Source organism: Rhopalosiphum maidis, chromosome 1 (genome assembly GCF_003676215.2).
Source record: "Rhopalosiphum maidis isolate BTI-1 chromosome 1, ASM367621v3, whole genome shotgun sequence".
NCBI lineage: Eukaryota > Metazoa > Arthropoda > Insecta > Hemiptera > Aphididae > Rhopalosiphum > Rhopalosiphum maidis.
Window position 1 is genome coordinate 54999592 of NC_040877.1, and position 25486 is coordinate 55025077.

General features: G+C 25.2%; 3 protein-coding genes across 3 annotated transcripts; all 3 read right to left on the minus strand.

The window, feature by feature from the left end:
- Window positions 1-12167: 12167 nt before the first annotated feature.
- Window positions 12168-14224, minus strand: LOC113549567. The gene is made up of 3 exons (XM_026950931.1): window positions 13968-14224; window positions 12931-13065; window positions 12168-12467 (listed from the first exon to the last, which is right to left on the minus strand). Exons 1-3 carry the CDS (start codon window positions 14028-14030, stop codon window positions 12252-12254), a joined length of 414 nt encoding a protein of 137 aa, XP_026806732.1. The 5' UTR covers window positions 14031-14224; the 3' UTR covers window positions 12168-12251.
- Window positions 14225-15331: 1107 nt separating this feature from the next.
- Window positions 15332-16691, minus strand: LOC113549752. Its single transcript, XM_026951211.1, has 3 exons — window positions 16526-16691; window positions 15873-15968; window positions 15332-15613 (listed from the first exon to the last, which is right to left on the minus strand). The coding sequence occupies exons 1-3, from the start codon at window positions 16577-16579 to the stop codon at window positions 15428-15430; spliced, it is 336 nt and encodes a 111-aa protein (XP_026807012.1). The 5' UTR covers window positions 16580-16691; the 3' UTR covers window positions 15332-15427.
- Window positions 16692-19564: 2873 nt separating this feature from the next.
- Window positions 19565-21026, minus strand: LOC113549637. Its single transcript, XM_026951030.1, has 3 exons — window positions 20840-21026; window positions 20139-20231; window positions 19565-19852 (listed from the first exon to the last, which is right to left on the minus strand). Exons 1-3 carry the CDS (start codon window positions 20891-20893, stop codon window positions 19646-19648), a joined length of 354 nt encoding a protein of 117 aa, XP_026806831.1. The 5' UTR covers window positions 20894-21026; the 3' UTR covers window positions 19565-19645.
- Window positions 21027-25486: the final 4460 nt, after the last annotated feature.

The following is a 25486-nucleotide window of genomic DNA, read 5'->3' on the forward strand; positions in this document are numbered from 1 at the left end:
AAAACACCTTATTGGTCATTATCATTTTATTAAAATCCTAATTTGTATTACAATAATCTTAATATCTTGATAAAGAATACAAAAACATACAAATAAAGTGGTCACTCAACTTTTTGAACATTAAAAAAAATGTAAATCGTAATTTTTTTTTGTAAATTTACCGGACTCAAATCACAATAATATATGAACATATGAAAAAATAAAGTAATATTTATAAAATAATAATACTATTATACCTATATATTATTATGTAGTTAAAATTTAAAATATGTTCTACAAAATAACATTTACGTACAAACAATTTTTTCTTACCTTTTGATTATCAAAATTATCAATAATAGTATTTACATCAATGCTTTTATTGTTTACTGCCTACTCTCGAACTTACACTTAAGACTTCTAGAAAATAAATATTAAATAAAAATATTAGTAATTGTTGCAAGCGCAGCGATTAAGTATTCAACCTAGAGACTCTAGGTGCAATCAAAATTCAGTACTTTTACACTGTAAACTATTTGAGGTAGTGTTCATAGCAAATCGAGGGATAATTTCGTTTTTAAATGTCCAAGCCAAAGTTTTTTGCAGTAGCTTTCAGTCTATATGTGGAATCTTATATATTATAAACCTCTAAAAAACAATAAAAAAAAAAAAGGTGGGCAAGTGGATATCGCTCTGCTGTATAATAGAGATGGAGAGTAGATCACTATAATGAACGAGTGGATGTGTTAAATTGTATAGCATGTATCATTGTATACGATTCGATATTTTGTAAACATTTGAACTTTAAATGCTTATAAACAAAAATTGTAATTGACGGCTTTTGATTTTTTTTTTTTTTTTACTACGATAAGTACAACTTATAATAAACCTTGTATTAAGTTTTAAAGATTTTTTAGTCATTCTAAAAATAATAACTTAGAAAATCGAATATTTCAAATGTCTATAAATAATTTAAAAAAAGTCAAAATATTTTTAAAATTTAATCGTAAATAGATAACGTTAATATAAACATTTGGTGAAAGTTTCAAGTGTTTACAATTATTTGATTTTGAGTTACAGCAAAATAAAAAAAAAAAAAATTGTCAAAAACTGATTATGCTTGAAAATTCCCGTTTTTTCGTTACTTGATGATATCGATAACTTTCCTCGTAAACATATAACTATGACCTTACCTCCAGAAGAGTGGAAAGTCTTTGGGTCAGTTACAAATATTTACCATTATCATAACCGGGCAAGAAAATACTTGACGTTACCCAAAAGCGATTGGTCACATATTATTACCGAACACTTTTGGGAACATACTCATTTACAGTGCTGTTTAGTATTTAAACGAGCCAAAGTACATGAAGCTGGACAAAACTATGTTACTGTTGTTGGAAGGTGTAAGACGTGCAGTTCCATTTTTAAAGGTGTTATACAACATAAACCCTCACCTGTAAGGTATTTGATATAACATTATATTTATTATACGAATTAAACAAAAAAAATGTTTTCCAATTAAAAACATCTTGGATTTTAATTATAATAGAATGCATTTATAAACAACTATAAATACAACAAATAATTTTCACAGCCCCTCCCTTAAAAGTAATTTTACATTTTTTTTTTTGGCCCATTTGTTTTATTCTGTTTATTTTGATCAAAAATTGGATTCTAACGTCTTGAAGAATCATACCTAAAATATCATTTAATTTATGCTAGAATAACACATATTATTTTAATACATAGTAACCTAACATATATTCATATATTTTATTATTTTAGGGTGTTTATTGACTGCAAATATGTAGGTAATTTCAATATTACACATAATGACCGGAAAAAACGTCATATGACCATTGGGACAATAAAAAGCAATGTCGGTTTTACTAAATGAAAGAAAGTCAGCTAATTATTTCGGAGAAGAAGAAGCAATTCGACTTATGAATCAAGATAAACGCATTTTATTTAATTATATAAATGATTGCTTTTGCTTAAAATATTAAAAAAAATCACTCCTTGTTTTTAATACATTTTATTTTATTTATAAGCTTTTAAAAAAAATTAATATTTGGCAATAAGCTGAAAAATGGATCTGTTCAAATTGCATGTTTAATGTTTCATTTGTTAATGGTGGTAGAATAAGTGTGACCAGTGTGGGTCATTAAAAAGCATATTGTAAAAGAATTAAATCATGGGAATTGTATGACGACTTGGCTTCAAATTCTATGATGGTGAATTCTACGACTAAAATGTCTGGCGGTTATATTATTTATACAGTGTAATTATACAATTGGAAGCAAGTAAACTTTTTAAAAAATGTACATAATTTAATTTGAAAGCATTAAAAATAATATTTATACAAAGAAGAACTTAATTTTGTTTTACAATAGTTTAATATTTCAGTATAGTATTTTTAACTTTAGAAACTATAATATTTTTATTTGTTAACAAGGTATATGATTTTTTTTATGATAATACCGAAATGCCAATAAATATTTGCAAAGAGAAATAGTTTTTTTTTTTAAAATCATTATACATCTATGGGAACTCAGCTCCTTTACTAGCATATTAAATAGGTACCTAACTCATAAATCTAATAATTTATTATATTTATTAATTGTGTTAGGTTTCTAAACGTTTCTATACGTTTTTAAATTTAACAGGAACTGTAATGGTTTTATATATTTTTTTTTAAAACTTAAGTTTCTACAATTTTACATTTTTTTTATAATTTTGACATTTTTATCTACCTCCTTTGTTTGATAAAACATTATTAACTTATGATTTTCAAAAAGCAACCTATATATTATGAAGTTTCAAAAATTTTATTTATTTTATAATTTTTTATGTTAAATTTATGTTTTTTTAATAACCCGTTGACGATATTATATAGACATTTAGAGCAACTAAAGAATTGAAAAAGGGACTTGTACACGCCCAACTTTAAAATGTGGACTCAAAAAAATAAAACAATTTGTCTATTTTAATTTGCCTATTTTAAAATATATATTTTTATTGGTATAAATAATTTGTACTACCTATATAAATAATTACCTATCTACATAATACGTTTGAGCCGAAAAAAGTTTGCTCCAACCTGAAATGGTCGTAACTATTTTCGGTTTTCTTTACAAACGAAAATTTTGATTTTACAAAACTTTACAAACGACTTACAAACCTTAAGTTATGTTTTGATAAACATTGTTGGTGTTGGGAGGGGGGAGCTGGAGAAATGTCCGTAAGAGAAAAACATCGATAATTCAATCAAAGCTTTTTAAATAATAATATCCACCAATCTTTAATTTAATTATGGTTTTAATCGATGAGGTGCAAAAAAAAATTTGTATAGAACATAGAAGTGTTACTCGAGATCGATTAATTTGAGAGAGTAAAAATAAAAATTGTATCGCAGATTATCATGACAGAAAACTTGACAGGTACATCATATAATTTATTGAAATATCCAGGCTTTATTATTACCTAATAGTAAATATATGACTCAAATATTGTTATCACATCTTTTGATATGATTTTGTAAAATTAGTTTAAAATGAATACGTCAATTGAACAAGTGAACAACTTCAATGCTAACAAAAATCAGACAATGAAAATAATAATAATAATAACATATGAATATAAAAATGATGTTAATATAGGTACCTATTATTATATTTATTTTTTAATAATTTTCTGTATTTAATTTAATAATTATTGATAAAAATCTATTGCTGTTTGTTAGTCTCACTAAAACTCGAGAACGGCTAGTCCGATTTAGCTAATTTTGGTCTTGAATTATTTGTGGAAGTCCAGAGACGGTTTAAAAGGCGAGTGAATATGAACATGTTCGGAATTAATTTTTTAATATTAAATTTAAATTTACATGCTTCTTTGTATGGTGTATTTCGGATATTTCCGTGACCGACCGCGATAGTAGGTTTCCAGCTACCTGTAACCTCACCTTTTTTTTTTTGTGTGTTTTATCGTCAGCAGCGTGTAGGTATGAATTTTTCCGAAAAGTAAAACTTGAAAATATATCTATATATACTATCTTCTATCTTCATAACATATAGAAATGTATAGAATATATTCTTATATATTGAAATCATTTGTCACAATGTTTACTCGGGATGAACTACGAAACTAAAATTACTCAATCCAACTAATAAATATGAATCTTCTTGATTTTTTTTTTTTTAAACGAAAGAGTATATCACGGAGGAGGCTTCTATCGCAATAACATTTGTCTAAATTAAAAATCCTCTAAGTTATCTATTAAAATAAACATGTATTATTAACGTGTTAATTGTATAAATTATATACCTATAAATACACAAGTACATATGCACATAGGCGTAAATTGGGAGAACTTAGGGGAGCTTAGCTCCCCTACATATTTTAAAGTTTTTCAAGAAATTTTTAGGTTATTTGTTAGAGAAAATTATAAAATGTAAAATGTAATTCCTTATCAGAATATCCGATAGGTATATGTGTAAATGTGTTATGTGAACATTTCATGTATGAACTTTGTATTGTAAATTTATAATAAAAATAAAATGATTGAGTTATACGTTAATATTTTAAAACGACAACGATAAAAAGTTATGTATTATACATTTATACGCCGTTAAGTAAATAATTTTGAAGTTTTTAAATATCTTCATCTTAAAATCTTATATAATAAATGTTACAATAAAATTGTTCTATGTTTATAATTTAACCCCCCCCCCTTCTAACAATGCAATTGTACGCCCATGCACATACATATAAAATATCCATATTCTCAATGCATTCCGAAACTACTCAATTGATTTTGATGAAATTATGATTATTTGTGTAATTTTATCTCCGTCGTAAGATACTAGATAGGATAGTTTTTATCCCGGTTAATAATCTCAATATATTATCTCTTTATTATGTTTAGGGCTGTGCGATTATTTAATGGATTATTCGAATAATATATTATTTTTAACAAATGATACATAATCGGTTAATCCATTGCAAAAATGCAACTCTATATAGGTGAGACAGTTATAGGCAACCAAACTTAACGCGGATGCATTTTGTACGGGCGACGAAGTGCACGGGGACAGCTAGTAATATATTATACTTATTTATTTATACATTAAATACATTTTGTACAGCTTTTATTTTTAATAATTTTCTATATGTATAACATAAAAACGTATGATAATCTAATATAATATAATATTATATTAAGTATTATCATTAAACTTTTTTTTAAAATTGTATAACTTTCATGTTTGTTATACAAAAAAGTTTTCTTCGTTGATAAGGGAAACATTTTATACCTAAATTTATGTATTTTACAATCAAATCCAACAATCTATTCAATTGTCTTGGGTATTTTTGGAAATAGTCGATGTTGCTCCTGACATAATTTACTCTTGAAGATTTTAATGATCTTGATCTTTGAGATTTTCTCGGTCCATTTGTTTTTTCTTGACTATAAATCTGAAAAATCAAATATTGTGGAAAACAATTTTTCTGCTATTATATGAATATTATTAAGAATGAAATATATTAATTTAATTCTCAGTTAAACCACAACAATTTAAATAATAGTATGACCATACTTAATATTTTGAAAACCATATATTAAAAAAAAATATATAATATATATATAACAGCTAACAAAAGTTTAAGTACAAAAATATTTATGAATTGAAAATTTGTCGAAAAGAAAATTTTTTAGTATAATAGCAAAAAGAAATTATTTAATAAACATAGATGACATAGGCACTTTGTTTAAGAATAATTAACTATTAAGTAAATAGAAAATATGAAGTAATGACGCATGATACAAAAATAAATTAAACATTAAAGTACATAAAAAAAAAAAAAAAAAATCCACAATATCATAATCTTAACTACGTATATTATAATAATATTAACACATCACACTATCAGACACTAATAAAGGAGCAAAAAAAAAAAAAACAAAGCCATGCCCAATATTTATAACATAACTACATAAAATAATAAAATTTGGATTCCATAGTATCCATTTCACATTGTACCTACTTCCTACATAAAATAATAGTGTCAAATACAAACCGTTTAAAATAGTAAATCATAGTTGAAATAAATTATTAGGTACGTTGTAAGTATGAAATTTATTTCCTGTTAATTATATTTGTGTTCAAACGTATTATTTGTTAAATGTTATTTAATGTATCAAATTGTTAATTTGCAAGTGACACATATAACAATAACGTCTCAGAATCACAAAAATCCATTAGTCGCGAAAAAAATAATACAAATTCTTAACTATATTAAATCCCATAAGTGCATTGGGGTTGGACAGGAACATATTATACATTTGTTAAAAGTTCAGTGAAAATTAATATATAAATATATATTAATATTAATTCCAAAATCAAAGACATACTACATTCATTATAATTTAAAATGCTCATGCTGATATATCGAATATTGTATTATCCAAATTATACTTGTTAAATACAATCACAGTAGTAAATGGTATAATAATAGTACACACAATATGCAAAGAACAATGTTCGCAGTAATCATTATCACCGTGGTCCACAATTAAAGACAAGCGAAATAACTAATACACTAAATTAAAATAATTATTATTGTTTTTTCAAGTTAAATCTTATTGAACACGCATATTTTCATTTGAGTAGCAGCTTCGTAATTTTACCGTGTTCGTGCAGCTCACGATAAAATGATTTATTTAATAGTTTTAACATTTTTCATCAAGTAGTGCAAGTTACAATTATTATGGATAAAAATAACAAATTCGAGATGCTTTTAATTGAAATCGTCGACAGCTTAGAGAAGTAATGAAACGAAATGAAATATTTTTAATTAAATATAACGAATATACATATAATTACCATAGCAGAAAATTCTGACTCAGCTTACGATAGTATGATCACCACTATTGCTACTACGGTATTGAATAAAAATATGTATGTCACTTGCAGCAAATTTTCTATTTTCAATGGAAAAAACGATATAAATTATAGAAATCAAGAGAAATACTGATAGTCTTGAAAGTTTGAGTTTGTAACGAATTGTGTATCTCAAACGACTATTACAGTTAACGTTATCAATATTTATTAAATAATAAAAATATGAGTTATAGCTTTAATTATTATTTATTTTAGTTGTTGACAAAAATATAAAAATGTCTAATGAAAATGACAAAATAGTAGAAATGTCCTGAAAACAACCCGCCTTTTTGATGCCATATTCACAAAGTTTTACTATCATATCCAACAAATCTAAGAGTTACAAATAAAAGTAGTATAAATTGTTCATCAAAAACTCAACATTATTCATCTACTTTACACGAATAAAATGTTTCAGCTACTGGTTATTTAAAAAAGAAAAAAGGCTGAAAAAATTGAAAAAATGGAAAGAACATGATTTATCTATAGACATTAAAAAATAATTTTACCAATTATACAAATTATGATAATAAAACAAATTATACATTAATATTACGTATGTCAGTAGCTTAAACCCTAAAATAATAAAAATTTTATTTTGTTTGTTGAGTATAATAAAAACAAACTATTATTTATTATATATCAGTCAAATTTTCAGTATTAATTTAAAACACGGAAAAGACGGTCACGAAACACTTTCACATGCGCGACAGCAGATATATATTAATTACCGGACCAGCTCAAACAAGAGTTTAGCGAAACACGCTGACTGTCTCGGCTCAGAATCGTTTTTGTATACAATAGTACTATATAATTTAACACCTACTATACACTAAAGCGATACTCAATTGTCCACTTTTTTTAAAAATATATGTTTCTAAAATATAAAAATTAAATTCCAATTATTTAAGTATCCTATCAAACACTTTTCATATTTATAAGCAGCATAACTTACCTGTAAAATGTATGTTGATATTCCATAGTAGCAAATAGACAAAATTAAAGGTATTAACCTTAGGACGTAACACAATGACTGTATCACTCAAATATAAAAAGGTAAAAAGTGCGAAATCGTGTTGCACCGTTCCTCAGTTGTCTTTTCTCTTTTTTTATGACGGATCTTCCATCGTCCTGCTATGTTTTACATATTTTTTTTAATCTGTTTCCTATTAAAAATACCCTAATACTGTCTATTTGAGAAATTCCTTATTCTAAAACAATCCAAATCTTTAACTTCACATTTACATTACATTAAATATTGTGAATATAATTATGACACAAACATTTTTTCTAGTTATGAACAACTACAACGGACCATCTGTTGATTTTGTGATTATATTAATGTTTATTTACCAAATTGAAATTGTTCACGGCACCTGTTATTCATATAATATTGAAACAATAATTTTCTGATAACAAACAATATACAATTTTAGGTAATTATTACATACAACATTAAATGTACTGCTAATTTATTATTCAAACAGTATTTTAAGAACTTACTAGAATTTAACTCTTTAAAATTCAAATTTTTTTATGTATTTTGATGACGAAGTGTAGTATAAGTCATAAGAAAATCTAAAATGATAATTACGTGGCTATGTTTATTTATGATAACATTCAATGTAAGTATTCATAAAAAAAACCTATTGAGTATCTTGTTGATTTATGGAAATTATTGTAATTTTATTTTATTCCAGCTTATTTTCAATTGTCTACTAATACTAATAATACAATATTGTACAATACCTGTTTACTATGAATGACAATACTTAATATGATTAAATATTTTAAAAGATATGTACTTGGAACTATTATTTTATGTATAGATTCAATGTAAAATGGATAATATGGAACCCAAGTTTTATTTTTTAATGTACGTAGTTATGATATTAATATTTGGGATTGCTTTATTATTATTTTTGTTCCTTTATTAGTGATTGATAGTGTAAATAGGGATTGGTTTTGGCATTTTGAGTCCTTAGACAAAATAAAAAATGTGGCCCCTTGTTAACAGTAGCATATATAGCCCCCTCCACACATGATTTGTATGCAACAAATTAATAATTACAATTTACTTATACATTTTTACAAACAAAACTACAATGCTAAATATTTTTTTGATATATTATTTTTATACGATGAAAATTGTATTCTAAAAACAAAAATAACGTTTATAAGAATCCTAGTCACCCTAATAACGGAGCTCTTAGGCAGCTGCCTAAGATCATTTGAATGATCATCAATGATCATCAATGATCATCAAGATCATTCAAAAGTTCAATGGTAATGTATTACAAGCACTACTTAGAGTATTTAAAAAAATGTCCAAAAGTATTGAAAAGATTCTTACTGTGGATTAAAAAATACATAAAAAAAGGTGTAAAATGTTATCCTTATAAAAATAATAAAGTTATTTGTGTATCAAAAATAAAATTTAAAAAAACAGAAATTCCTTTGAAAATTTGATTTAGAGTACCAGATTTTATACGAAAACGTATGACTGGACCCCAATATGAAACATTATTACAAGAACAACATGCCAAAAAATGATGATGCTAATATTAAGGGTTATGATTAAAATGTTTTTATTTAATTTAAGGTATAACTATCATGCTGATTGTTAACAAGATTTTTTTTCTGCTATGATTGTAGTAAATTATAAACATTTTATTTTTATTATAATTTGTACCATGTTCTTTCAAACAAATGTTTATTGATAATTTATACCTTTTCCTATCCAGTGAATGAGTAATTGACCAGTAATTTCCCTCTACATTAATACCTTTATTTTTTGAATTTATATTTATTTAAATATTTGTGTTTGCTCAAAGAAAAAAGGTAAAAGGTGTGCAATAGTTTCGTGTTTTTTACAGGTAAAAACGTAAAAATTAATTTATTTTAACAGTTTAACACCATTTAACTTCATTATCAACCTACTAGAATTTTTTGGAAAATGCGGAATTGATTCCCGGGTTAAATAAAATGTACGAATACGTTCCTGAAAAAATTACTTTCCAGTTAATATAAAACTGTTTAAATTGGTTCCCAAATAAAATTGCTTACTAGTATACAACTGTTACAAAATATGTACAAATCTATAATTTTATAATATTCTATTGGATTTTACGCTATCTAGGAAAGTTTGTAAGTATAATTTTATATCTAGTTGTATCTAGTAGTAATTGTTTAGTTTCACTTAATTATTACTATTGATTGAAGGAAAAAATATTGTTATTGACCAATAAGTACATAGCGTATAATATATTAAAATGAGCAATATTTTTAACTATATCTAGATATTCTAGATAGTGTTTGAAGTATGAAATATTTTATACACCTATAATATTATAATTCTATACAGTCCTATAATAAATCTGTATAAAATGAGGAGGAAGTTGTTGCTGATTGAATGTATCATAATAATATGAAAAGTTAATTTATTAAGAATATATTACTTATCAAGCTTGCGGAAACCAATTCGTATGTTGACCTGTTGATAACCCGGGAACCAATTCAACAATAAATTGGGAATCAACTCGTAGTCGTCCGATTTCTGAAATAGGTTGTTAAGTATTATTAATAATAATTATCGACGTTCGACGACTTATAATAATCGAATATCAACAATTTTGTTTTATATACATTTAGTGTACTAAATAGGTACCGTTAGCGTAATAAATAATAAAAACTAACCTACTTCTTAAAATTAAGTTTGTATTTATAAATACATGTATAATACATACAATTATATTTGCTCCTTTAAGCAAAAATTTTCATTTACCATGATTATTATTGCATGATGTATGTTAAGAGGCAAAGATTTCAAATTTCAATTTTATATTATCAATTAATGTATCTATTAAAAATATTAGAAAATATTAAAAATATGTTCTATTATTTAAATTACTATAATATGTATTAATTTCCTAATTCATAATTTCCTCAATTTTCCATTTCTGAGAATTTTTTCCTCTAAAATATTTTAGAATTTTTGATAAATATATATTTTTCTGTATTTAATTGTTTCTGCAGAATCCAAAAGATTCCGTGTTACCGCGATCTTGCAGTGTTTTCTAGGCGCTTCTTGTTCATTGCATTACATCAGTACCTTGATGCTTTATTTTGAATTTATCAGACGTATAAGAACATTTAAAACTATGACAAATTGATTGCTTAGTTTAAGTTTATTATATAGGTACTGAAAAAATTAGAACATGCGCTTAAAATTTGTGTGTGATTTATATTACATAATCTCAGGTGAGAATTATTATAATTTTATATTAAGTATTATTAAGCATAGATATAATATTGTTATGTATTATTACACATAAATCGAAAAACCCAAATTACAAAGGTCACAGTACGCTTTTTATATAAAATCATTCACATTTTCTATATTTTTTACAAGACCATTTTGATTAGGTACATTACTTAAGAAAATTGTATGTAAATGTAATGACAATGAATATCTCTAAATAAATAAGCATAATACATTAAAAAAAAAGAATTATTCAAAAGGTAATTATTTTAAGCTATCAGCGGTCCCTTATTATAAATTGGACCTTTTAGTTAGCGGAAATTGGTACTTTGATTGTAAGATTGAAGATAAATATGTACATCATAATTTATGGATTTATTCTAATACAAATTCCAACATCACTCGGTAGAGTCAAAAAAGTGTACGAACTTACGACATTGAGAGCTAGCTACAAAATTGTACAAGTACTACAAGTCATTATATATTAGGTTCAATGTACACCTCGTTATCATTAATAATTATTATAATAACATTTTAATTTTAATCTAATCTAACTGGAGTTAGATGCCGCTTTTGCCGTATTGCATCAAATTGGTTTTAGTCGTATAGATATTAATTATTACAAACATCGGTGCCGTTGTCCTCTTGGCGCCGATAAATTCATTGGATGTAGTAATTCTCGACATTTGTGTCGTAACATTTGGTAACGAATTTGGTTATCTTCTGGGTGTATTGGCTTTTTGCATGTCACTTGGGATTATCTTAAAATGAAAATTTGAATGGCCCTATTGTAATCCTTAGTGGAATAGATTTCGGACGCTTACCTGACCGATCGTTCACGGAACCATTCACTTTCGGAACTCAATCGGTTCATACCTTCAACAAACCACACTATGGTCGTAGAATACAGACGGTATTTACAATATATTATGAATATTTAATAGTGGAAAACGTTTGAAATCGGGGGGTTGGATAAGATCACATCATAAAAACGAACTATATTTTTTTTATTTTTTTGTTATTAGAATTTTTAATGATAACAATTCATATGATAATTGCAAATGAATCAGCTAGCCGACGTTATTGACAGTTATGGTCGATGGTTTATAAACGGAAATAATTTTGTCCTTGGCTTTTAATATATTTTTCCAAATTATTTTGAATGTGTCTCCAAAAAACGTCTTGCAGGCATGAAGGGGCATACAAATCATTTTACAAAATATGCTGTTTTGATTTTGTGTCGTTGAAGATTGTTGGGTTGCAGTTGGTGTCGTCGCAATATTTACCTATAGAAAAAAAAATCAAATAAACATATAGTATATATAACATATAATTAAATATGATAAGACAGGTATAGCCACAATTTAGTTTGTATTGTTGTAGAATACAGTCGTTATATATATATATATATATGTGTAATAATATTTTAAATACAAATTAAAACCTCGAGTCTATTATTTATAATGTATTTAAATTTTAAGTTTAAATGTGTCATATCACATACATAGGTACTGTTTTAATTCAGTTCAATAATAATAATAATAATAATAAATAATAATTACAATTTTACTATATTAAAATAATAATCCACAGTTGCATATTGAGTTAGAGCATAATATTGTTACTAGTGGATATATAATTGCAAGTATGTGACAAAATTATTGTAAAACTATTTGTTATTTATAGACTTATATAGCTATTAATTTGTAATGATTATAGAGACATAATATATTAAATTATTAATATTACCGGCGTAGGTTGCTCTATTTTAGCAGGATCTGCAGGTTTGTTTGCGCCGTCATTGCCTACAGAGTCTGTTTTAGTAGAGTCTGTTTTAGTAGAGTCTGTCGGTACTGCAACTTCAGGGTCTGCAGAATTTATAAGCTAATCATAAAATAAATCACTATGAGATACTACTGTAATTTTACTTAGAAAATTAATGGGTCGATTAGTTCAATATTTTTAAATAAAAATGGTACACAGATACTTATGTGAATATTTATAACGTAAAAATTTAAATTAAACATAATATTAAACTGTTAAGTTTTTTAGAATCTGTATAAAACATTATATGATTTGTCAAATTATTTGAAATTCTATGCAATGTATAGGGCATAAGTATAATATTTTAATTCAGTAGATTTTTATTATTTCGAACGTCACTATCTCGAACTACATTGAAACCCAATTAAAACTAACATTACACGTCTTAATAGCGTTTTGCATTCGATAAATCGAAACAAAATTAATTTTTTTTGTTATCTCGGGTACACAAATAATATTTTTATTACGGCGAGAACAAAAAATTAAATAGTACATTCAGTATAGTGATTGTGATTTCACGCGTTGGTATTCAATATTTGTAGTCATTCGTATACAATATAGTGAAATGGAAAATATAGCGTAAATAAATAAATGTAAGTAATTAACTTTTACAATCTTACAAAAACAAAAGGAATATTAAACAAACTTTAATGACAGATAAAAAATAAGAGAATTATTTATTCATTATTGTAGTCTACTGATATGTATGTAGTATTAACTATTAGTACTTTCAGTACTCAAATTATGCAATTTAAATATTCAAATTATTTTTCAAGTTTTTTTAAGAATTTTAATAAAACTCAATGTCTTATGAACTTTTTCCTGTTTCCCCTGAGATTCGACCTAACACGAATCTACTTTAAAGGTTTGTCTATCAAATCGTCTCGATTGTATAAAAAAAATGTGAAATATTGAATAATACCGAATAGTTTAATAATGTTATTTAGATGAGTGAGACTTACTTGCACCAATGAAAATATTATAACAAATGATAAAATAATGGTTTTTTGCTTGTAAAACATCATTTTAACTAGTCGCTGTTGTTCTTCACTAGAGTTTAATAGCAACTTACAAAATGTATATTTTTGTTGTTGTTATTTTTAATTTAAAATTCGAAAAATTTCCAATTAACATTTATACCAACCATATGATCGGTATTTTTTACAACTTCGTTGTTTTTTTATATCAAGTGTACTTTCCTTGTTTTTACGTATAAACTACTAACATACACATTTAATAAATAACTAGTTTTTAAATAATTTGTTACAATAATGATGTTACAAGTGTTGCAATAATACAAATTAAAATTGCTGCTTAAAAAAATGACTGATAATACTTGTATAGGTATAAAATTAATAGTTTGAAAACTAGAAAATTTGTAATGATATATTGTTTTGATATTCATAAAAAACATTAGTTAAATATCTAGAGCAGTTGTCGTTTGGTTAAGCGTATTATAAATAACACGCTTGTGTTGTAGAAAAAAAAAATATAAAACGCATGTAATATAGGCTGACTTTTCTGGTTGGTTCTATTTTTATTCTATTTATTATCTTAAAATATAATAATAAACACGGGTTGTGAATTTATATTTGTGATAAGTTTCAATAAAAAAATATATCTCAGAAATTTTAAATGGAAAAAAATGTATTAGGTATATAGGTTATAAATGGTTTAATTGAAACATATCACTGTTTGAACGAATTTAAACTATTTACATGTATTTCTTTACAAACAGGTATACAGGAAAAAAAATCGTTTTTATTGGACAGTGTACCTGCATTTCATAAACAGATATTTTCTGCTTGATTTTTGTCGTAGTATTGGTGATACAATTGTGGAATAAAATAATTACATCGTCATATCGAGCAATGAAACACCGTTGACCGATCTTTTTTACCGTATTTTTTCATAACCGTTTTGCATATTATACAATATTATTTACCATTGACTTTAAATAACACATACCTTACAGCCACTTAATCATGACGATTAAAACTAATCTTATTAGTTCTATAGTAGTTATAGTCTTGATCAATGACAAAAGGTTACTCGATAGTCAACACAAATTGATCAGCATGGTGGTTATCTGCAACATTCCCATTGTTTTTAATTGAAAATAGTGAAAACTAACAACATTTTATGCCACGTATTTCAAATTGCGATGGATCTACGAATCCTCCAATTTATAGAACAATTATAAAAATGGAAAAATCATATCGTTTATGATATTTTTGGAAACGTATTTACTGATTGATAGGCTTAAGAAACAAGATAAAATATTTTCGTTTGTTTATGTTCAACAAGAAATATTTTATTAATTCCAACATATCACTGCAATATTATATATATATATTATTATTATTATTATGAATATTTATAAAGGTTTATGTGTAACCGTGTAACTACTATTCATCATGTATTATGAATTTTCCAAAGGTTTTTTATTTGTTGTTTGAGGATTTGATATGTTCGCGGCAGTTTTCAACGAACTCATTACCCCTTTTAAGGGCCACAAAACTAAATCAAAGGGCTTCTTGATTATATTACGAATGCAATTTGTTGTTGATTTTATCAATGAATTATCTTCGGTCATTACCTCTTCTTCCTATAAAAGATGATAAGACATCAGAGGATACTAATAAAATTATATTTAAAAATATATAAGTATTTATCTGCCAAAGTGAATATTTAGTAAATTTCCGATAAAAAATTATTCTAAAACAATCGTTTCATGATACTCTAATATTACGTGTTATTCATCAATATAATTAGTATAATAATTATTACAATAACAAATATACATTAATTTTATTTATAGCTTGTTAATATTTATACTAATAAGACACTATTGATAAAACTATTACCGGTTGAGGTTCTGATTTATTGATGGAAATGAACGAGTTCTTATCAGGTTTGGTAGCACCAACCTTTGTGTCTGTTTTCTCTAAACAAGAAATGCACTAAAAAATGGAAAAATAAATTAACGTCAAAGTTTGCAGTGATATGATATATATTTTATATTATTTCAATTAAAATATGAATATTTGAATGATTGTGGGCCAGAAGCAACTAAGGTAAAATATTCACGGTGCTCAAAATGTTGAACTTCAACAGCAATGTTTAATATTTCACGCTTTGCTGCTTTTATTGATTCAACTAAGCCTAAATAGCATAGTCTTTGTATAAGATATGAAGAGCGAAGCTTCCTAAACCTTAAATTTGAAAATAACAACTTATTCTATACAATAATATTGTTTTGTAAAAGAAATATTTGTGAACACATAGATTAATACAAATAATGTTCTTAACATTTATTAAAATAATTTAGAATAATATTTGGTTATTACTTACGTATAATGTAGAAAAAAATAACTGTTTCGATTACTACATTCTAAATATTTTAATAAATAGGTAATATTCAAGTATTAGTTTCATACGTCATTCATCGTTAGTTTAAAATATGTTGTGTTAATTTTTTTATTAGTCATATCATATAATTTAAATCAGCCAAACTTACTTGGACCACAATTAGTAACGTAATTGCTGACATAAAAAACCGTGTTGAAATCATTTTAATATCGTTTGATATAGTGTACAAATGTATTCTGAATCTACACTTAACCCAAAAAGCGGTGGTGTATGCTCATACGTTTTTATAAAACTGTTTGGTATTACGATGAGTGATGACAATTTATTAGATTATACAAAAATGTCATGTAGTTATAAATTCATATTAGGTAAGTTGATAATAACAATTATAATTATTATCGTTAAAAAAAATTTAAATTTTAAAAGCTATACCAAATGTATACAATTTATTTGTATAATATTATTTTATTCAATATATTATTGTTAATTTTAATATAATACTTTCATATTTAACACATTATGATAAACGGTAAGTCAATGTTTTAAAAACATTTCAAATCGTTCATTATTTGTTTTATACATTAGGTATATATCGATATAATTATTCGAATTACGTGTATTCCGCTATTTTGTTCTCTTTGTCACCAATAAGAATAATTGTATATTAAACATTGATCTATTGAATAATATTGCGTAATATAGCTTAAATAAAAACACATTTCCGACATCAATAGAAAAAATGACACCGACAATATATTACATTATTAGGTAGGAAGTCTCACGCGCGTGGTTGATCGCATAAACTAAGTTCGGTAATGACAGGTAGGTAATAAAAACGTCAATAGTAAATTCGGCTTCGATTTTTCAGGTACAACAAATTTGATAAGTAAGTTGAGCCGTAATTTTTCAAAATTAGATATAACTACGTATTATTTTTGTGAAAAATCATTTATGATTATGACCCAGAGTACATTTTTTACTTTAATTTTATTCAAATATACCACAATTTGTAAATAAATATAAATAAATTTATTAAAAATCGTGATTGCAAATATAAATGTAATTTTTGTAATCGATGTATCTTATATTCAATAATATTGTTAAAATGCGTAGTTTTTATATTTTTGAAACATAGTTTATAAAAACAGTTAAATATAATATATTATTTGTATTTACTTTATAGTGTGGTTCTAGATTTATGTTACAACCATTTTATCATATAAAATAATATTCATAATAGAAAAAAGTACCTATATTTAATACAAAAGATTAAAGTTTAGTAATTTATATACATTTTTACAATATTTTAGGGTGGGTATTGGGGATCAACTTTAAAAATTCAAATAGAAACCTATATAATTTTATTGTAATCATAATGTGAAGAATTTTTTAAAATAATTTTTGTATATAAAAATTGAAATTCGTACATAAAGTAATTTACTAATTATAAATATTTTAAGTGTTGATGAGGAAAGTGGAGTAGTACGTGCGGAGATCGGGACATAGGTACCTCGTAAAATGTAATAGTGAACTATATATAATATACTATACTATATATATTTATGATAAATATAATAGTGCACTATCGCCTGAGTAACCATGTTCTTAAGAGTTAAGAGTAGTATATTGAAGATCACGGGAGTAGCGGAATACGAGTTGAAACAATTTAATTACTATGAATTATCTATAAATTAGGTTATTGTTCCTATAGTAAATCAAATTATTAATGTTATTTAAAAAAATTTCGAAAAATGACTACTATATCGGATGGTCTCTACTTCACGATTCAAAACCCCACAGCTGGCTACACCAGTAATATATGTAATATATCCTTGTACTCAACGGTCTTGTGATTTGTTAACCTAAGCAAATTTGCTAAGAGTGAAACATAAATTAGAGTCAGTAATCTGTAAATAATTACATTAATCATAAGCCATAACATTAATAACAACATTGAAAAATTAAAAAATCAATTTTATTTTCAAAAACTTAAAGTTAGAAAGTATACAGTACCTATACTGATTATTTTCATGTAAAATAACAATTCTCAACCCGATACATTATAAATATAATATCATTATGAATGTAAACGTTAATTTTTTTAATAAGAAAAATTCTATGCCTAAGCTTAAAAATAAATTTATTAACCAATGTTTGCTTGGAATCATTTTTCTAAATCAATGGTTTATCATTGTTAATAAATCTAAAATATCGCAAAACTATATTATATTGTGAGCTCTTATCGTATAGGTAAGTACTGACTTTTTTTATTTATTATTACTCGTGGCCTGTAGTTTATATATTTATTTATTTTTATAATTCAATTACCAATACATACTATTCTATTAGTTACTATACACAATATTATAGCTAAACTCGAGTTCGGATTGTCGTAAGAGTGTAGGCGGCGCTGACGGACACACCGACCGTCCGCTTATCTGATGTCCGTTCGCCGTCACCGTGCGGTCCGGTTGCTATACCGTATCTATTACAGATATTTTGAAAGATTATTAACTATAGTAAGTAATATTTCTATAATAATATTTAAACTATTTATTCATAGTTACAAGTAAATAATGCACCTTACCTGTCACTTAATATTTTTAAATATTGTAGTGAAAATAAAATAAAATTCGTTATGAATATATGATGTATACATGATTATTTGTGTGAAAATCAATTTATATAATATTTATTAATATGATTAGCTTAACCTAATTTTTAGTGACTTCAAGAAAACATTTTATATGACCAATCGTCCCATTTTTGTTGCTATGCTTGGATAATTATCGTCCTCGTGAGGTTATTTGATTGCCCCTAAGATCCAACTTTTATACTTACACTAAATAGCATGATCTATATCAAATATGTTTGTTTTTAAAAGAATCCAAATGTAAATTTATTGAATATCTAAAATAGTAAGACAATAATGTCTGAATTTCAACTTAAATATTGTATACATGTGTACATACATAATGCATACTACACATATAAATATTGTGTACATTATATACGATACAAACAGTATAAAAATAAAATTACTAAATAAGTAAAATGTAACTTAATTATATGTGCACAATACGTTAAATGAAACACCATCATGTACTTGTCTTATTGTTTATGTAATTTCTTGTAACGAAGTGGCAGATTAATAATCATAAAGAAAACGATTTTTTTTGTGTGTGTGTTTATTATTAATATTTATTAATACTGATTTTAATATAGTTGTAAAATAACAAGTTACAAATTAAATCTTAATTATTCCATATTAATTTATTACTTCTCCATTCACCATATTTTTTGGAACAATACTCATATTTCGGCGTATCGGCATAAAGCCCTTGATTATTTTCCACGATTTCTTTACTGGCCAGAGTAGAAAACCAACAGATTTAGACATCGCAGTACGAACTTTTTTTGAAACTAATGACTGTCCAATATTTGATTCATGCGTTTCTCCTTCGAGCAGCATATCCTATAGAGCGTAGATAACCGAACACTAGAGTTCATTTCCATTAAACATTAATTCGTTTTGATGCAAAAGAGTATAGACTATAGGTAATGTCCTGATGTGCAATAAATATATTATCCTAAACAATTTTATTATACGTTCTTTACTAAATTCAGAACCTTAGAGATGGATAACATTTAATTTATACATATTTATTCGAGTTTATATAATTAAGATTAGTTGGAAATATAATGTAGTCTAAAATAATAAAAATATTATAGCTAATACTTAATTCAAACAAATTACTTACCGGGGTAGTGTCTGGTTTATCACTTACAACTGCAAATTGACTCATATTTGGTTTCGTTGCACCACCACTAGCAACAGCTGGACAGGTTATAAACTATAACATAATAAATACAAAAACATAACATTTAAATAAAATATATTAACATAGAATAATGATACAATATAGTATATATAATGGTATTTTTAGTTGAATATTATTATGGAGTAAAACTACATTTATGATAACAATTATTAAAAAATATACATTTATATATAGTAGCAAAAACAGAAAACCGTTTGTTTAACTACAATTTTAACAAGTATTATATGACTAAAATCACTATTATTAAAAATCTAAATTGAATCTAAAATAAATAAATAAATAAAATTTGTATAGGTAATAAAATTGTTTATGTTTTCCGGTTATCCTGAAAATTTATTCTTCTTGGTTACGTTGGTTTTGAAAGTCAAGCTTTTTAAAGGATTTTATGGGTGTTTCAAGTTCTGGTTTATTTAAATATTTTGAATACAAAGCTCTGAAAGAGAGTAAATTGGCGATATGATCAACGAAAAATTATTTCATCATATAATAATCCTATAATTACAATAATATTGTATTCTGTAAATACGGAAAATAAACTTTTTATCATCGACAAATAATAAGTAGATTATCACATTATTACCGTTTAGTTCTATAAAGTGATAAAAATTGGTGAAACTTACATGGACGGAAGAAATTAAAACAACCATTGATATAAAGATCTGTGTGGCAATCATTTTGACGTCTTTTAAAATTCACTATTGGAACTCAAGATACGTGGAGAAATAGAGGGAAGAAAGTGAGAATATTAACTCACTGATTAGTGACTATGACGTATCGCGATGTTACGTACCTAGTTATTCGGTTTTATATTTTTATTATGGTGTGTATATTCTCTATACACAAACATATTCAAACCTATGCATAATTACATTCAATTCACATGTGCGCCAATATTACAATTTTTCCATAATAATATAAACACCTACTTGTAGTTAAAAATTATAAGTTTTAAACGATACCAGTTTTTTTTTTTTTGCGCGAAACGCATTTATATACTATACAATCGTTTTGACGTGAGTTATAGAGTTGGATAATATTAGGCATTACAGTATACTATTTTCATCGTTTTGTTAAATTATCAGTTTATAAAACATTATTTTCAGGGTACTAAAAGATCATATAATAAATACACTATATATTAAATGACAACAAAAATGTTTGTACAATTAATGACGGTAAAAATAAAAATGTCTTTAAGTAGATGATGTGAACTCAGAATATATTACTCTCCCCTTACTCACCTGATATTTGGTCCAAACGGAAATATAAATATTTATTTGGACACGATAAAATTATGTGTTAAAAATAAATAAAAAAAAACTGAAATAAAATATTTTGTGTTGTGAGTATAATACTATATAGGTAGTAATGGTAGTATTAATGAACATATTATTTATAAATTTATAATTTGTTTAAATCAAATAATATTGTGATAAATTAATAATGATGTAGATTTAAAAGTTCTAAACAAGAAGTTTAAGTCAAAAAATATAATTATTTATAATAATATTAATAACACGAATATTATTTTAAAATTAAAAAAAATACTTAAATAACTGTTGTTTTTTTAATTGTTTATTTAAAATTGTATTAATGTATTAATACACGTATATATTGAAAATAACTTTCAATGACACTTAAATAGCATGATGTTAAATAGTGACTAGTAGGGAAATAATAAAATAAAAGCGAAATACAGTGGATTCCGCTTAATATGGGCATGTTGAGACCAACTCTGCTTGTCCAAATTAAGTGGTTGCCCATAAAAACGAAATTAGTTCAAAAAAACAAAAAATTATAATATCAACGAAATCCCTTTCTGCATGAATTTGTATTTATTTCTGAAAAAAATATACTTGTTGTAAAAAAAAAACACTAGAATAATGGGGAAAATATTTAAAAAATATTCAAGTGAAACTACTCCTAAAAGTTGATTAAAGGTTAGTTTGGGCACGAAATTAGTTTAATATGATATACTTCAATAAGTATTATACCTAAAAATCTATACTTATTTTTAAAATATTTCGTACAAAAAATACTACATGGTAATATATTTTTTTAACTAAGATCGGAAATATCATTAGACTATAAAATTGTTATAAAATTTCACTGCTAGATGTACCTTACATTAAAATTGTTCGCCTTTTTTTCCCGAATCTGGCCGTGTATGCAGTAACGTTTTAACTTTATTTTAAACAATAAAAACTACGAACAAGTAATTAGTGCCATTTTTGGTACAGTATGCAGAAAGGGGGAGTAATGCTTTTTATTAATTTTGATAAACGTTATCTCATAAATACGATGAAACCCGATTAAGTTAGTCATTTTTAAATATAAATGTGTACATTCTATGTAAAATTGCCCACATGTGGTTTATGCATAAACCGATGATTCGAGTGCCCGTATTACGCGGTTTTTTGTATAATACAAAAATTTATACTGAAAATTAATAGATTTACCATCTCTGGTTGATTATTAATTTCGTTAATACTATGTTCGCCTATCAGTGATTTGGGAATACTGTTCAAAGTTAATAAAACCGTTACATGTATTAACAAACAGCTAGAGACGTCGGGCAAGACACTAAAAGAACATTATCAAAATAACAATAGATATAAATTAATTAATATTGAAACTACTATTGTTTCCAATTAGTTAAAAAAAAATCCAATTTTTAAATGTTAATAAAATAAATTTTAAATGTTTTTGGCTACAGAAATAACATTTTGACAATGTTGAAATTAATTATATTACCTATTTTAATTTAATATTTTCATAACTTTTGTATAATATTTTTGATAATATTAATATAATAATATTATAATGATATATAACTAAAAAAATGTATTATATTTTATTAAAAATCAATAAAACATTATAATATTATGTTAAATATTATTGAACAGCACTAAATATATTTTTAAAATAATGACAAGTAAGCATTTCAATTCTGAGGTACTTATTGTTTAAATGCTGGTTGTTTTTTTTTTTTTTTTTGGTATTACAGAGTAATAACAACCAAAAACAAAGATATATGATAATTTGAATAACAAGTCGATTCTTTTGATATTATTTAGAACCTATAGTGATATTTAATCAACACAGGAATTCAAAGCTTCAACAGATAAACTTTTGGATATAATAACAGTATACTCGTATTTACACACTTTTGAAAAAACCTATCAAAAAAATATGTAAAGGGAAAAAAAATTTTACACCAACTAAAAGTAAAATCATTACTGAAAATTAATAAAAATATATTATATATATCTTGAAAACTCAAAATTTTATGGCATTAAATATTATACAATTGAATTATTATTTAGGAAAAAAAATATTTTAACTCCAAAATAGAAATAAAAATACAAAAATTGGAATGTACAGATAAATTACCTACGTGTTTTACAACATAAATAATTTTAACTGTATATGATATAATATACTAATTATTATAATAATTATATCTAATAACTTAATATTTTATAAATTTATATATAAAATATATGATTTTTATTCTCTGTTGTTGTTATTATTATTATTATTCATCTTCAATAATTAGTTTATTAAATTAGAATGATATATTAATATAAATGTATATAGTTACGAAGATGCGTTGGCCACCACAGCGCTATATTAGCGGCCAAAAAGATGTACGGTTGGTGACTTCGCCTCCTATCACCGCTTTCAAATTATAACCTGATATTTTAAGTAACGTTCACACACCAAAGGCACGCATATTTCAAATGTAGGATTTTATACGATTAAATAAAATTATATTTTGCTGACTCTGCGTAAGTGAATATTACCTCGTGGAATTGAAAACGGTTAATAATGATATTTGTTATATTCCGCCAACAGCTGTTTATGTTTTGAAGACTATCTTGTGTATATCACCTCGCGGCAGGCGGAGTAATTAACCACAAATACGTTTGACCACCACTCTAAGACCTATTTACCCCGTACCACACTCAGCCATTATGATTTATGATAGCATTTGCGACGGCTAAAATGAAATACGAATTTATTAAATTTAATGTCGTCGGTTCTTATCACCATCTACAGAGAGTTTTATTGTAGACTATGGAAAAACTGTCGAGCGAGCAATCTGTATGGTATTCTATAGTATTTATAATTTATAGTAAAGCAGTGTGATACTGAATAGATTCGTATTTTAAATACACTATAATATAGTACTTTATAGCTTAAAATTAATTTAAATATTTTAAAATGTAACTGCGTATAATAAATAAAATAAAATAATATTTATTGTATACAGTATACGCTAAAATTCCAAGTCCCCACGAATATGTATTTTTGAATTACAAAAAAAAAAAAAATGACCAAAATAATTATGTTTAAGTAAAGGGCCTCGTTACGGTTATTATTTAAGGGGCAACATTTAGGCAATTTCTAATATCGTCTTAACCGCCCGGAATCTACGTTGTAGTTGTAAACGATAATTGGAGTAAAACTCAATACAGGTACTTGCTGAAACCGCAGACGGACGCCACTCTCGTACGCGCATGCACATGTCAATAATTCTATAACAATACAAATTTACAATACGAATCTTACCACAACTTACTTATTGATTTGACAAGATTAAAGTTAGTTAACGTTATCTGATCTTGATTCTGAAAAAATATTTATATTCAACAGAAAAATGTATGTAGATCGTATAAAACCACTTTCCGTTTTTAATTTTAATTATGATTTGAAAAAAATGTTTATTTTCAAGTTTTTATTAACACTTCATTATAATGTAAGATTTAATTTTTTAGAAAGTATTCCGTACGATATATTATTGGGCTAACTTCACGCGTGTCATAAAATAATACATTTTTTGTCTAAACAAATGTTTAGAAATAAAATTGGGTTGCGGGTATTAATATTTTTAACTTGAATTAACTTTTAAATTAAAACTATAATTTTGTTTAAAATAATATGTAGGTAGATATATTATTGGAAATCGTCATATAGGTAGGTAGGTACAATTTCCAAAGAAAAATTATTCAATCATTCATTTGTAATTGGTTACGTTTTCATTTGTAAAGTGATGGCTTACTGATTGAAATTTATTATATCTTGGTATATGTCATAATAATTATCTTAACGTTAATCTAAAATATTTTTCACGGATTAAATACGCAATCAAATGGCAAATTGTGAAGTAGGTATGTATGTGGTATATATAATGATTCATTCATTATATGACGTATGTTCTATAAATTACTGTAAATTTTAGTAAATTATTACTACTCATATTA

Excerpts from the sequence above, each read along its gene's own strand:
- LOC113549567 (XM_026950931.1), bottom strand. The coding sequence starts at position 14,030 with ATGATGTTTTACAAGCAAAAAACCATTATTTTATCATTTGTTATAATA. Across the intron at positions 13,066-13,967 it reads TAATATTTTCATTGGTGCAA|CTTATAAATTCTGCAGACCC; the intron begins GTAAGTCTCACT and ends TTTTATGATTAG. Across the intron at positions 12,468-12,930 it reads AAATAGAGCAACCTACGCCG|GTAAATATTGCGACGACACC; the intron begins GTAATATTAATA and ends TTTTTTCTATAG.
- LOC113549752 (XM_026951211.1), bottom strand. The coding sequence starts at position 16,579 with ATGATTTCAACACGGTTTTTTATGTCAGCAATTACGTTACTAATTGTG. Across the intron at positions 15,969-16,525 it reads CGTTACTAATTGTGGTCCAA|TGCATTTCTTGTTTAGAGAA; the intron begins GTAAGTTTGGCT and ends TCCATTTTTTAG. Across the intron at positions 15,614-15,872 it reads ATAAATCAGAACCTCAACCG|GAAGAAGAGGTAATGACCGA; the intron begins GTAATAGTTTTA and ends CATCTTTTATAG.
- LOC113549637 (XM_026951030.1), bottom strand. The coding sequence starts at position 20,893 with ATGATTGCCACACAGATCTTTATATCAATGGTTGTTTTAATTTCTTCC. Across the intron at positions 20,232-20,839 it reads TTTTAATTTCTTCCGTCCAT|TTTATAACCTGTCCAGCTGT; the intron begins GTAAGTTTCACC and ends ATTATGTTATAG. Across the intron at positions 19,853-20,138 it reads ATAAACCAGACACTACCCCG|GATATGCTGCTCGAAGGAGA; the intron begins GTAAGTAATTTG and ends TACGCTCTATAG.